This window comes from Dendropsophus ebraccatus, chromosome 6 (assembly GCF_027789765.1).
Source record: "Dendropsophus ebraccatus isolate aDenEbr1 chromosome 6, aDenEbr1.pat, whole genome shotgun sequence".
Lineage (NCBI taxonomy): Eukaryota > Metazoa > Chordata > Amphibia > Anura > Hylidae > Dendropsophus > Dendropsophus ebraccatus.
This window is the reverse complement of record NC_091459.1, coordinates 108,505,607-108,520,939: the sequence shown is the minus strand read 5'-3', so window position 1 is coordinate 108,520,939 and position 15,333 is coordinate 108,505,607. Positions and strand designations below refer to the sequence as shown.

Sequence of the window (15,333 nt, the reverse complement as noted above, 5' to 3'; positions counted from 1 at the left end):
CACATCTGCATCCACAATCTTTTTGTTTCCTGATTCAGAAAATTATAGATCAGTCCCTCAATGGACTACAGTGGTACCCGACAGACCCTATTGACTTATAATGGGGTCTGTCTGTTCCTGCCAAGGTGTCCACCACTTGCTCCATGCTGCACTATTCTTCTTTCTGCGATAGACCCTCCACAGTGCAGATGTGATACTCTTTACTAGTAGATGGTTTTGCATTTACTGTTTTGAACATCTTTTGCTGCTTATAGATTTTTTTCGTAGTTGTTTTTGCAGAGCGATTACCATTTTAATTATCTTCTTTTGTGGTTTGGAAATACAACATTAGGACAACTGTTTATTTCCGAAGACGAGAATGTGGCCGGCAGTGTTAACAGGAATCCACTAATTAAAAATGCTTAAAAGGAAGATAAAAAGGAAAGAATGGTTATGGGGCTTGTTTTACCAACACTTTAGATATGGTTGTACTTACTGCACTGCGGGAAGTCTTTGTGTTTGGAAAGAACTATGCTGGAATAACCATGGGTGTGCTGGGGCAGGCCTTTCCATTCAAGAAGAAATAGACAGCTTTAATGTGCTTCACAGTTAGCTTGATGTCTCGGTTACACGCAGAGCTGCATTAGTGTCCTTGCCAACAAATAAGAAGGGACGTAAGGGATATTCTGAATAGTAACATACTAAGCAGTGCCTGTTTACCTTACACTTTGCCCATTTTTATAATGTGTGCTCCCAACCTCATATAGAAATGACAAATAAGGATCTCTTTCTCTATACCCCAGAATAATTGCAGACCCCAAATAAGGCTTCCTAATACAGATCCCAGCTGCCTTAAAGTTATATAGACCTGAGATCCCCTAAATTATTATATGCCTCTGTCTATACCTAAAGTAATGTAGACAATAGTCCAGAGCTAATCAAATACAGGACCTGGACCAGTGTCGCCAAAGTAATATGATGCCCATCCAGCCTGCAGATTACAGCCCTCTAAAAAAAACTGACCCCAGATCTAAAGCTAAAGTCCTTAGACCCCCTTAATATTAGAGCCCCTAGATCCCTTAAATGGGCAATGTCACAGACATGTATGAGCATCATCACAGAGGCCAGGGATTGGATGTCATGGTCATGTGAATGTATAGCATGTTTTCATTGTTGGAAACCTATAAATAAAAGTAGAAGGAACCACTGAAGCATTAGCCTTTAAACATTCTTTATTGTAGATCGGGGGTAACAAACTCAGATACAAAATGGGCTAAAATTGAAAAATTTTACAAAGTCGCGGGCCAACTATGATATTTATTGAAGCATGCAGAGTTTTGTAAATAGTAGCCAGCCCTCCCATTAGTGCCCCATATAGTAGTTAGCTATTCCAATAGTGCCCCATATAGTAGTAAACCGTTTAATAGTGCCCCAGTTAGTAAGCAACACTCCCAATAGTGCTCCATATAATAGTCAGCCCTCGCAATAGTGTCCCACATAGTAGCCTGCCCTTTCAGTAGTGCTTCACAAAGTAGCCAGCCCTCCCTATAGTGCTCCATATAGTAGCCAACTCCAGCAGTAGGTCCCCCTATTAATTACTTCCCCCATCGGGAGACTGGGCTGGACCTTGGGCAGGACCTGTGTGGTGATATCACCATGCTGCCTGGACAAGACTGTCTGCACCCTAGAATATTAGAATATAGGTAGTCTGAGCTGCCAGTCGGGCTAACCATATTATACTCCTCTGTGACATTGGCGGGCCAGCTCTTGGAAATCAATTGATGTCCTTGGCGGGCCAGAAATAATGGCATTGTGGGCCAGATTTGGCCCGTGGGCCAGAGTTTGACATGTCTGTTGTAGATCCTCCAAGGTTTTGAATTAGAAACCAATAATTAGGAAAGACTTCTGGCTCGGCACAGCCAATTACAGATTCCATATGGTTTGCTATGATATGACATGATAAGATATGATATATAGTACATGGCACCTTATCTCATACAATGCAGATTTGTATTATTTCTATTTGCACAGTTCCTTAAATATTTCCTATTCCACAAATATATGTTTTTATTATTGGTCCCGGAGGCTTTCATAGCCTTCAGGTACTGATTACTACCCTCAGTTATATTCCAATTTACTTTTTATAATTTTTAAAAATTACTTTTAATTTTAGGTTATTCCAGACATTGCTTGTGGAAATGCGAGTTCTAACACTTCCTCGGGAGGACGGCTGGTGACATTTGGAGTTCCAGAGAACACTACTGTAAAGTAAGATGTTTGCTGTATACTTATTATGTATTTGGGATTCTGTATTGTTAGTATTCCTCCTACTCCCAGTAGGGTCATTACAGATCTCTTCTTTGTCTTCCTCTTCTGGCTGTATGGCCGGTTTCACACAAATGTGTTTTTGCATCTGTATCAAGTCCAGGTCTGGCCACAATTTTGATCATACAACTGACAGGTGTAAATTCAGGTCATCAGACCCACCACCAGGCCATAATACAGATCCAAAAATCCGCCTATCTGCATATATTATACTCAACCCCCCTTTCACTCCCCACCATCCAAATATTCTCATTGCCTCCCCTTTAGGGACAGATGTTCTACAGTCTTCTCTTTACCCTGGTGTTCATTTGATGCCTCCACTTCCTACTCTACATGAAGGCTTCTTTATCTTTCAGTGCCGTTGCTTTATATATTTTAGTTCTTTATACAGTATTAGGCTGGGCTCACACTACGTTTTTGCAATCCGTTTTTTGCAAAAAACGGATGCATGTGTGTGCATCCGTTTTGATCCGTTTTTCTATTGACTTCCGTTACAAAAAAAACATCCGTTTTTTCACGGACACAAAAATGATGTCGACCACGTTTTTGTGTCCGTAAAAAAAAACGGATCCGTTTTGATCCGTTTTTTTTATAATGGATTTCAATGGAAAGACGGATCTGTTTTTCATCCGTTTTTTTGCAAAAAACGTATTGCAAAAATGTAGTGTGACCAGGGCTGTATTTACCACTAAGCACCCGTGGTCCGGTGCCTAGGACAGCACCTTGCAGGGGGAAAAAAATACAACAACTTTTTGCCAGTAAATCTGGTGACTTTTTGAGGGGGGGGGGGGATATGATCAGGTCTGGTGTGGTGGTGTTTCTCAGGTCTAGTATAGCTGTGACACCTGGAGCTATTACCTACCAATCCTTTGGTGACAGTTCTTTCAGACAATATGCAGACGGCTCTAATCATTGATTCTACGTGGAAGTTTATGTTTTAGGCAGTTAAGAACCATGAAAAACACAATTCAGAAAATGTTTCTACATGTAGAGAAATGCATGTGGCCGAAACCACGCTCCCCAAGATGGTTTAGTGCCTATGGCAGCAGCAGCTGTTAATACGGCCCGGAGTGTGACCCCAGCCTTACTTCCACTTCTTTCTACATAGCTCCATCTGCTTCCACCTCCTTTTTGTTTCGGTACAACTAATAGTAATCCTATTCCAGAGGCTTCTCCTACTTTTAGGATATATAATGGGGAAGGAGGATATGCAGACCAACTCTTGCACCACCTTTTGGAGATAGCACAAGCACCCTGCTCTTTACTGAGGAGGGACAAGAACACTGAAAGAGCTGTCTACAGATGTGTGTCTTCTCCATTTGGGGAAATTTTCTGGCTTGGCTTATCAAACCCTCATTCATATTTTGAGGCTTCTTAAAGGAGCTCAAACATTGGCTTGAAGTGAAAGCTACCAGGTCCAAGAGAACTGCTTTGTATATCCTTCCCAGAATTCTCAGTGGAGGTCGAATAGGTTTCTACACACCTTTTATGGTTCTCTCCTCATGGAGAAACATTACCCCTCTGGTTCCGGATATATGATGATATGGACAATGATAGTGGCCTAGCTGAATCATTACCAGGTGCTATCACAGTTCTTTTATTAACCATACCATAGAAGTTAAAGAGTAGCATACAGTATGTAATAGAAATAAGAACAAGAACAACCATATAACAATTTTCCAGCTCAGTAGTCTTTTTTCTTAAGATGTTCATGTCAAACCATGTTTATTCAAGCAATGTCAGCCCTCTGCTGCATCCTTCCCGCTATCTCCTGTTCTGTCCAGCTCCCTGGAGAGACCCACAGCACACACCCCAGGGAAACAAACCATTTTACATTAGAATGTGCAAGTACTTATTCACCTATGGGAACAGTAATAAAATATGTTGTCAGTAAAATAGGTCACAGTACTGCTTTAAGCCTTGCAAGGAACACATCAAGGTTGTCACAATTCTCAATAATTCAGTTAATCTGACAATTAGATCTAACAAGGTGACACGTTCCTGTTCTTGGGTTCCCTAGAATTTCTCAGGATGCCACTGCTTCCCTCATTCTTCTATGGAAAGTGACAGCCGGAGGCTTCAACCAGTGTTCCCTTATAGATGGCAGAAGTGTTACCCTTCTACAGGCGCCAGGGGGACTTGTGTTCCCAGAAGAAATGTTAGTACTTGGAAACAATTATTTCATTGGTAAGAATGGAAGTTTAATTTATTTTGTATATTACATAAAACATCCAAAACTAAGATAATCCATTCTGTAAGAGGGCACTAAAAAGTTATTATAGGATGTAGGATGCAGGATATAGGTGATAAAGATGTAGGATTGCACTTTACTGGTTGTTATTGTGCCTGCTGAACTTTGAATTCCTACTCAGGTCACCTGGGTTACAGGAGACGCACCTGGGGTTACTAATGGGAGACACATCTGGGGTTACTAATAGAAGACACACCTGGTGTTTCCAATGGGAGACACACCTGGTGTTACTAATGGGAGACACACCTGGTGTTACTAATGGGAGACACACCTGGGGTTACTAATGGGAGACACATCTGGGGTTACTAATAGAAGACACACCTGGTGTTTCCAATGGGAGACACACCTGGTGTTACTAATGGGAGACACACCTGGTGTTACTAATGGGAGACACACCTGGGGTTACTAATGGGAAGCACACCTGGGGATACTAATGGGAGACACACCTGGGTTACTAATGGGAAGCACACCTGGGGTTACTAATGGGAGACACACCTGAGGTTACTAATGGGAAGCACACCTGGGGATAGTAATGGGAGACACACCTGGTGTTACTAATGGGAGACACACCTGGGGTTACTAATGGGAAGCACACCTGGGGATACTAATGGGAGACACACCTGAGGTTACTAATAAGAGACACAACGGGGGTTACTAATGGGAGACACACCGGGGGTTACTAATGAGACACACAATGGGGGTTACTAATGAGACACACAATGGGGGTTACTAATGAGACACACAATGGGGGTTACTAATGAGAGACACAACGGGGGTTACTAATGGGAGACACACCTGGGGTTACTAAAGGGAGACACACCTGGGGTTACTAATGGGAAGAACATCTGGGGATACTAATGGGAGACACACCTGAGGTTACTAATGAGAGACACAACGGGGGTTACTAATGGGAGACACACCGGGGTTACTAATGAGACACACAACGGGGGTTACTAATGGGAGACACACCTGGAATTACTAATGGGAGACATACCTGGGGTTACTAATGGGAGACACACCTGGGTTTACTAATGGGAGACACACCTAGGGTTACTAATGGGAGACACACCGAGGGTTTCTAATGGGAGACACACCTGGGGTTACCAATGGGAGACACACCGGGGGTTACTAATGGGAGACAAACCTGGTGTTTCCAATGGGAGACACACCTGGGGTAACTAATAGGAGACACACCTGGGGATACTAATGGGAGACACACCTGGTGTTACTAATGGGAAGCACACCTGGCGATACTAATGGGAGAGACACCTGAGGTTACTAATGAGAGACACAACGGGGGTTACTAATGGGAGACATACCTAGAATTACTAATGGGAGACACACCTGAGGTTACTAATGAGAGACACAACAGGGCTTGCTAATGGGAGACACACCTGGTGTTACTAATGGAAGACACACCTGGGGTTACTAGTGGGAGACACACCTGGTGTTACATACAATTAAAGGAGAAGTCCGGCCAAAATTAAATTTTTGATATGTTGTTACTTATGAAAAGTTATACAAATTTCTAATGTACATTAATTATGGGAAATGCACATATAGGGCTATTTCCCTTAATTTAGAAGATCAGGAAGTGTTAGAATTCTCTCAGAGGGCGCTCTATATATAAAAGTCTACGGGACTTTATAGTGTCTATAGATGTCTATGTAAAGTAATGTAATGTAGTGTATAGTATGCTTTATTGAATGAATACATCTATGGAATACTTTGGGGAGCAAGGGTACTTTCTCCCCAAAGTATTGCATAAATGTATTCATTCAATATATTAGGATATCACAGTAAGCCCGCCGATCCGCCGCATTCCCGCCGATCCGCCGCATTCCTGCCGATCAGGACTATATACACTGAACTACAGCTCCCATCATCTGCTTATATTATGAACAGGTGATGGGAGCTGTAGCTGGGTTATGGCTGACTTGCCTTCCGCCTCTGATGCCACTGTTTATGCCGCCCGGCGAAGGGGGGAGCCGCTCAGTACACAGGAGCGCTCCCCCCTCCTCCTCCTTCTTCCGGGATACCTTCTCCCCTATACCACTGCTGACTCCCCGCCTGGCCGCCGCTCTCCCCCCACACATACCGGCTCCCGATGCATCAGTGCGGACACCAGGATGCATCGGAAGCCGGTATATGAGAGCAGAGAGCAGCGGCCAGGCGGGGAGTCAGCAGTGATATAGGGAGAAGGTATCCCGGAAGGAGGAGGAGGAGGGGGGAGTGCTCCTGTGTACTGAGCGGCTCCCCTCTGCGCCCGGCGGCACAAGCAGTGGCATCAGCGGCGGCAGCCAAGTCATATCCATAACCCAGCTACAGCTCCCATTACCTGTTCATACTATAAGCAGATGATGGGAGCTGTAGTTCAGTGTATATAGTCCGGATCGGCGGGAATGCGGCGGATCGGCGGGCTTACTGTGATATCCTAATATATTGAATGAATACATTTATGCAATACTTGCAAAAGTATTCCATAGATGTATTCATTCAATAAAGCATACTGTACACTACACTACACTACATTACATTACTTTACATAGACATCTATAGACACAATAAAGTCCCATAGACTTCTATATATAGAGCACCCTCTGCTGGACACTCCATAGGAATTACACCTTTGGTCGTGACGTCACTGGATCTGAGAGAATTCTAACACCTCCTGATCTACTAAATTAAGGGAAATAGCCCTATATGTGCATTTCCCATAATTAATGTACATTAGAAATTCGTATAACTTTTCATAAGTAACAACATATCAAAAATTTATTTTGGCCGGACTTCTCCTTTAACCTCTTAAGGACATATGACGTACCGGTACGTCATATGTCCGCACTTGCACTTCAAAGCGGGGCCGCGCGGCGGCCCCGCTTTGAAGTGCCGCGATCCCGGGTGCCGCGAGTAGCCCGGGACTGCTGCTATTAGCTAATTAGCGGGCACGGCGATCAGACCGTGCCCGCTAATTAGCTAATCGGAGGCAGCTGTCAAAGTTGACAGCTGCCTCCGATTACCGGAGGCAACGTTTCCCTGGGGTCTAGTGACCTTGTCCCGGAGGAGCGATCTCCGTTACTGATGCCGGCCGGGGACGCGTCCAAGATGGCGCCGTCCTCGGCTCGGCACTCGTTCGTTTTCGGCTGCAGCAGCCGAAAGCAAACGAGTGCCGATCTCATGGATCTCTGCAGCATATCTATGATGCAGAGATCTCAATGAGAGATCCAAGTGTATATACTAGAAGTCCCCCAGGGGGGCTTCTAGTATATGTGTAAAAAAAAAAAAAAAAAGTGTTGTTAATAGTAAAAAGCCCCCTCCCCTAATAAAAGTCTGAATCACCCCCCTTTTCCCAGGTTTTAAATAAAAGTAAACAAATAAATAAATAAACATGTTTGCTATCGCCGCGTGCGTAATCGCCCGAACTATTAATTAATCACATTCCTGATCTCGTACGGTAAACGGCGTCAGCGCAAAAAAATCCCAAAGTGCAAAATTGCGCATTTTTGGTCGCATCAAATCCAGAAAAAATGTAATAAAAAGCGATCAAAAAGATGTATATGGGCAATCAAGGTACCGATAGAAAAATCACATCATGGCGCAAAAAATGACACCTCGCACAGCCCCATAGACCAAAGGATAAAAGCGCTATAAGCCTGGGAATGGAGCGATTTTAAGGAACGTATATTGGTTAACAACGGTTTGAATTTTTTACAGGCCATCAGATACAATATAAGTTATACATGTTATATATCGTTTTAATCATAACAACTTGAGGAACATGCATAACAAGTCAGTTTTACCCCAGGGCGAATGGCGTAAAAACACATTTCCCCCAAATAAAAGAAATGCGGTTTTTTTTTCAATTTCACCACACTTTGAATTTTTTTCTGGTTTCGCAGTGTACTTTATGCAAAAATTCAGCCTGTAATTGCAAAGTACAATTAGTGACGCAAAAAATAAGGGGTCATGTGGGTTTCTAGGTGGAAAAATGCAAGTGCTATGACCTTTTAAACACAAGGAGGAAAAACCGAAAACGTAAAAACGAAAATGGGCCACGTCCTTAAAGGGTTAATGTGAGGTGCTCAGGATTACAAAATGTGCCCTACGTTACCAATATTTAAAGTGTTTCTGGCAGACATCACATGTTGTTCTTTCATCGCCGCCCTTCACCTTCTTCCCTCTCTCCTAATTGATAGCAGTGGCAAGATGGAAGAACATCCCACCTCTGCAGCAGCAGCACGAGCATATGCTTTGCACACTTATCTGCTGTTGCAGCAGAGGGGCGACATTCCCCTATCACTGGGCAATTTGTGGCAACTGCCGCTGTGTGCAGTACATAGGCTGAGATATCGTTCGCATAATCGTTAACGAAAAAACGTAAACGATCCAAATGACTGCTATTACGAAAGACCTGAAATCGTTCAACCATTTACATGGAAAGATAATCGTTCAGGCGGTCGTCTTGTCGTCGCTATTGCGTTCGCCACTACTGCGAACGACCGAACGACTTCTTATTCATTGCGAACAAGCAACGATTAAAATAGGTCCAGGTCTTATTAAACGATCAACGATTTCTCGTTCGGTCGTTAGTTGTTAACTGCTATTCAACCGAACGATTATTGTTTCGATTCTAACGATTTAACGATAATCTGAGTGATAATCGTCCTGTGGAATAGGGCCCTAAGTGAGTTATGACTTTATAACTTTGCAAACAGCCATTAGCTATGAGACTTGTATAATTTAGCTTGTCTCCTTTGAGTTTCATCTACACTTGTATAACATTGTGTTCTGGTGTTCTAGGCTTTGTGAATGATTCCATCAGTAAGTGCATTGTGGCTTTACGGCTTGTGGTGGTGGTTAAAGTCACTGACTGCATACCTGAAGGAAGTAGCCCAGAGGCCCCGCATTGCTTTGGGAAGGGACAGTGCATCACCAAGAAGAAACAGGTGAGTGGGACCAAGATGTCTGAAACGATATTAGGTCTCAATGATAAGATTTTTATGGCTTTGTATAGCTTTGTATGGCATTTGAGTGCAGAAGTTAAAGGGTTTACAGATCAAGGAGACCAATAAGATAATATTTTTGGGTAATATTTAGCAACCGATGAGACATCCTGTAAATACCCTTTGGTTGCTAATTGTCATCAGTCCACACTGTGTTGTCAGGAACACCACTAGCAGTCCAGTGCACTCTCTTGTATTGTATTCTGTATTGTATTGAAGGTTTTGTGGCTCAGATTGAAGCTGATGTAGATCAGTTTGAATCTAAGAATGAGCATTTGTAAATGATGGGGGAGATTTATCAAACATGGTGTAAAGTGAAACTGGCTTAGTTGCCCCTAGCAACCAATCAGATTCCACCTCTCATTTTCCAGAGAATCTGTGAGGAATGAAAGGTGGAATCTGATTGGTTGCTAGGGGCAACTGAGCCAGTTTCACTTTACACCATGTTTGATAAATCTCCCCCGATATGTTTATAGATTATGTAGCGTTAACCATATTAAGTATATTATGAAAACCTTATCAATATAAAAAAATCTTTACCTAAAAGGTACAGAGATTGGCTATGTTCACACAATGATCTTCAACTACCGTTATTTGATATGCCAAAAAAATGGCCATCGTTTAACATACTTTGGCGGCCGTCATTACAATGACGGACGATGGTACATTATTTACTTTAGGATGAATGATGGCCGTTTTTAACACCCTTTGGGTGGGACTATTGAATTTATAAAATTTCTACATAGAATAGTGGATGTCATTTCTGAAAAGACATCTGTGATTAAAGGACATGAACATTATTTGATGGCCACGTCAAATGATGTCCGTGATTCAATACACAATAGGGGAGATTTATCAAACTGGTGTAAAGTAGAATTGTCTCAGTTGCCCCTAGCAACTAGTCAGATCCCACCTTTCATTCCTCACTGATTCTTTGAAAAATGAAAGGTGGAATCTGATTGGTTGCTAGGGGCAACTGAGCCAACTCTACTTACACCAATTGGATTAATCTCCCCCAATGTGTTTGGGTCGGCCGTTATTCCATTCACTTCAATGTAGACCTTTTTAATACGATAATAATAGATATTAGTTTAAATTTATTTAGCATCTGGCTTTTCTCTTTTTTTTTTTTTACACAGCATAAACATAGCCATTAGCTGTAGGTGTGGCTGGACTGTGTTTAAAGGGGTTATCCAGCGCTACAAAAACATGGCCACTTTTCCCCCTACTGTTGTCTCCAGTTCAGGTGTGGTTTGCAATTAAGCTCCATTTACTTCAATGGAACTGAGTTTCAAAACCCCACCCAAACTGGAGACAACAGTAGGGGGAAAGTGGCCATGTTTTTGTAGCGCTGGATAACCCCTTTAATGGTGAGGGTCCATTTTGTCAGTATGCAATTACATTACATGAGGTTTTGCACAGGCATTCTCAGTAATCTGCACTAACTGTTTTTTTTTTAGAGGAAACAAACATAAAATAGAATTATACTTACCATTAAAGAAGCGTCAAATTAAATTTTATTTTCCTATTATGTTTTTTTTATTACTCTTAACTAGTCCAAGAGAATTGTTAATACATCAAATCCCAATTTCTGCATTGTTAAGTGAATATATACAGGTTGTGTTTCATGTGTTCTTTAGATTCTCTCTCTCTCTTCTTCCTTCCGATTCTGTGTAAATCAACAAAAACCTTGCATTTCAAAAACATCTCAACGTAAGGCTTTATCCACACGCCATTCTCATAGAAGCAGCGCTATTACATGGGGAGAATACTTTAGGAATACAACATTTTATTATGTGGCTCTATATAAAAAGCGCACAATGGGGGAGATTTATTCAACATGGTGTAAAGTGAAACTGGCTCAGTTGCCCCTAGCAACCAATCAGATTCCACCTTTCATTCCTCACAGGCTCGTTGGAAAATGAAAGGTGGAATCTGATTGGTTGCTAGGGGCAACTGAGCCAGTTTCACTTTACACCATGTTTGATAAATCTCCCCCAATATGTGTACACTATGGGCCCAGTAAGAATAAACAGATCAGCTCATCTGGGCTACAGAACGGTGTCCGTCTCTCCCTTTGCAGTAATAGACCAACTAGCTTAGTGAGACCAATGTTAGATAGATTGACTGGAAAACATATATACCACCCCAAGTACAACGAATTGCCATGGCCGCACCGTCACACATCTACCCCACAGGAAGGTGCATTAGGAGCGGTAGCCCCCCCCCCCCCAGTGCACCAAAACAACACATTTTCATGTGAATTTAACTCTTAATATCGCAGAAACAACTCCGAGGATGAAGGTAAGAAACTTATCGTCAGCGCCCTGTGCGCTATAGGGAAATATCAGAATGTTAGGTGCATCTAGCCTGCTCATAGTTTCCCTTTAACATCTGTCCTCATAAAAACAAATTGTCTAAAAAAAAAAAAAAGGCAGTGAGAGTGAGAAACACCAGCCTAAGGGTAATGTGAATTACCTGTCTTCTTCCCTTTGCGATGCATATAATGTAGCCTGCCCCATGTTTGTCTTCTGCTATCTCTGTTTCTTTGGAAAAAGCCATAAACTGACACCTGAAGCAGCAGAATGGAGAACCATGAGATTAGTTCTGGCCCTTAGGCCACATTCACAATGAGCAGTTTTTGATGCACCTGTCCTATGTACATTTACCTTATATAGCTTATTGCAGCAGATGTTTAAAACAACATTTAATGTCGTTTTTTTCCCTTTATTTTACTATTGTTTCTGTCCCTCTGTAGATGCACAGAGCAACCATGTTGTATGAATTGCTAAGAAGCTACTATAGGTTAATCCCCAAAGCTGTTTATAAATGACACAGATTTAACATGATAGTGATAGTAAGGATTAAAGTAAGGATTAATCTTGGCATGCCTGATACTAGCGCCCGCTGGCAGTATTTCCCTGTGAGTTATCAGTAATCTGGTTGTTTCTAAGCGTGGCTGCCAAAGTAGAATACTGCATTCAGCTGGAGTCTTTAATAAACGTGTCCCGATCGCTTAAGGTTCTATATTTTACCTTCACCTAAAGTAAGTTAGTTTGCTTCTTTTTCCAGAAACAGTGCCACATCTGCCTGGTCAGGCTGTGTCTGGTATTACCTTTTGGTCCCGATGACTTTAGTGGAAATGATCTGCAACACATAGAGTCCATGGCACACAACAGTATCCCAGTGTATACCAGATGTATCCTTAGACCAAAAATACGAATGGGACCTAATATTGTGGGAGTAATTTAACTACGCATTTTTTTTTATTACATGGGACTACCATCTTTTCATCTCATTTTCTGTTCTGATATGTTTCTTTTTATAGATAGTTGAATGGCATCACTCTTTGGAATACAGAAGCAGATATTTATCAGGTGCAGGACCATGGTGGTCCACCTCTTCACCACCTGATAGTCTTTTACATGCTTCCTTACATGTATCAGCTATGTACAGTGTTTCTGTTACAGAGCTCTAAATCACCTGCATAGACATTGATTTAATAGTAGAAACTCTAACACCCTCTTGCACCACTAGGGGGAGCTGGTGAGTTTACGACATACTTCTCTGTTGTTGAGCAGTCTATTGTTAATTGTGGCTGCGAAAGTTACAGGAACATGTCTAAAGTTTTGATCGGTTGGGGTCTTACTGCTGAGGTCTCCACCGATCAGGAGAATGTCACTCTCTGACTCACAGCGATCTCTGTCCAGGATTATAAATGTATGGTGCCCGTGGATTAGGGCTGGGCGGTATACCGCAAAAATACCGATACCGTCACTGGCGTCGGTTAACCGACCTCAACTTAGCCAGGACGGTATCTGCGGTATTTTTGTAATTTTTCTGCTGCTCCTCCTCCAGCTCGGACATGCCGGCGTCACTGCACACACAGCACAATAACTTGTGCAGGGACGCCGGTATCAGAGCGGGAGGTGGAGGAGCAGCAGGGTCCAGGTGACAATGCCGCCCGCCCCGCCCCCCGCAGCCAAGCGCCCCCCGCCCGTCCGAGCGCCCTCACCCCTTCCCTCCCCACCCGTCCAGGCCCCGTCCCGCCGCACCTGTCCGTCCATGCGCCCACCCGTCAAGTCCGGTCCCGTCCGGCGTCCCTGCACACACAGCATTGCCCTCCCCGCCACGCTCGGACGGGACTTGTGTCGGGAAGTGAGGTGCAGGTCGGTCGGGCATTCCGCCTAACAGCCGGGGCTGACCAGCTCTACATATCACGTCCCGCCGCCCCGGCCACACATGCAGGTCCCGGTCTCTGCAGCAGGCTGCAGAGACTGTAATGGTGATGGTCCTGCGGGTCCTGGAGCTGAACAGCGGGATCTGCATCCCCCGATCCCGTTCTACAGCTCCAGTAATGGCAGCGACGCTATCACCATTACAGTCTCTGCAGCCTCCTGCAGAGACCGGGACCTGCATGTGTGGCCGGGAGGGGAACCTGTGTGCCTGAATAAGAGGAGGGCAAAGTCCCCTGTGTCCCCCCCCCAGTCGCCCCATTCCCCCTGTGTCCCCCCCCAGTCGCCCCATTCCCCCTGTGTCCCCCCCCAGCTTCCCCAGTCCCCTGGTGTCTGCCCCAGTCCCCCTGTGTCCTCCCCAGCTGCCCCATTCCCCCTGTGTCTCCCCCAGCTGCCCCAGTCCCCCTGTGTCCCCCCCCCAGCTGCCCCAGTCCCCCTGTGTCCCCCCCCCAGCTGCCCCAGTCCCCCTGTGTCCCCCCCAGCTGCTCCAGTCCCCCCAGCTGCCCCAGTCCCCCTGTGTCCCCCCCCCCAGCTGCTTCATTCCCCCTGTGTCCCCCCAGCTGCTCCAGTCCCCCTGTGTCCCCCCCCCCAGCTGCTCCAGTCCCCCTGTGTCCCCCCCAGCTGCTCCAGTCCCCCTGTGTCCCCCCCCAGCTGCTCCAGTCCCTCTGTGTCCCCCCCCCAGCAGCCCCAGTCCCCTGGTGTCTGCTCCAGTCCCCCTGTGTCCCCCCCAGATGCTCCAGTCCCCCTGTGTCCCCCCCCCAGATGCTCCAGTCCCCCTGTGTCCCCCCCAGCTGCTCCAGTCCCCCTGTGTCCCCCCCAGCTGCCCCAATCCCCCTGTGTCCCCCCCAGCTTCCCCAGTCCCCTGGTGTCTGCTCCAGTCCCCCGTGCCCCAGCCCCCCTGTGTCCCCCCCCAGCTGCCCCAGTCCCCTGGTGTCTGCCCCAGTCCCCCTGTGTCCTCCCCAGCTGCCCCATTCCCCCTGTGTCCCCCCTGTGTCTGCCCCAGTCCCCCCGTGTCCCCCCTGTGTCTGCCCCAGTCCCCCCGTGTCCCCCCTGTGTCTGCCCCTGTCCCCCCGTGTCTGCCCCTGTCCCCCCATGTCCCCCCCAGCTGCCCCAGTCCCCCCCGTGTCCCCCCAGCTGCCCCAGTCCCCCTGTGTCACCCCCAGTCTGACCCAGTCACCCCCTGCCTGCCCCAGACCCCCCTCAGTCCCCCCCAGCTGCCCCAGTCCCTCTTTGTCCCCCCCCCCCCCGCTGCCCCAGTCCCCCTGGTGTCTGCTCCAGTCCCCCCCAGATTCCCCAGTCCCCCTGTGCCCCCCCCCGCTGCCCCAGTCCCCCTGTGTCCCCCCCCCCCCCAGCTGCCCCAGTCCCCCTGGTGTCTGCTCCAGTCCCCCTGTGTCTCCCCCAGTCCCCCTGTGTCTCCCCCAGTCCCCCTGTGTCTGCCCCAGTCGCCCCATTCCCCCTGTGTCCCCCCCCCCCCAGCTTCCCCAGTCCCCTGGTGTCTGCCCCAGTCCCCCTGTGTCCCCCCCAGCTACCCCAGTCTCCC

General features: G+C 45.9%; 1 protein-coding gene across 1 annotated transcript in view; it reads left to right on the top strand.

Moving 5' to 3' along the window:
* DNER (delta/notch like EGF repeat containing) overlaps positions 1-15,333 on the top strand; it is a 181,711-nt gene that overhangs the window by 99,294 nt on the left and 67,084 nt on the right. Inside the window, exons 3-5 of the mRNA XM_069973932.1 lie at positions 2,153-2,247; positions 4,325-4,491; positions 9,356-9,501. Of these exons, the coding sequence (XP_069830033.1) occupies positions 2,153-2,247; positions 4,325-4,491; positions 9,356-9,501 (408 nt within the window). The remainder of the gene's footprint in view (positions 1-2,152; positions 2,248-4,324; positions 4,492-9,355; positions 9,502-15,333) is intronic.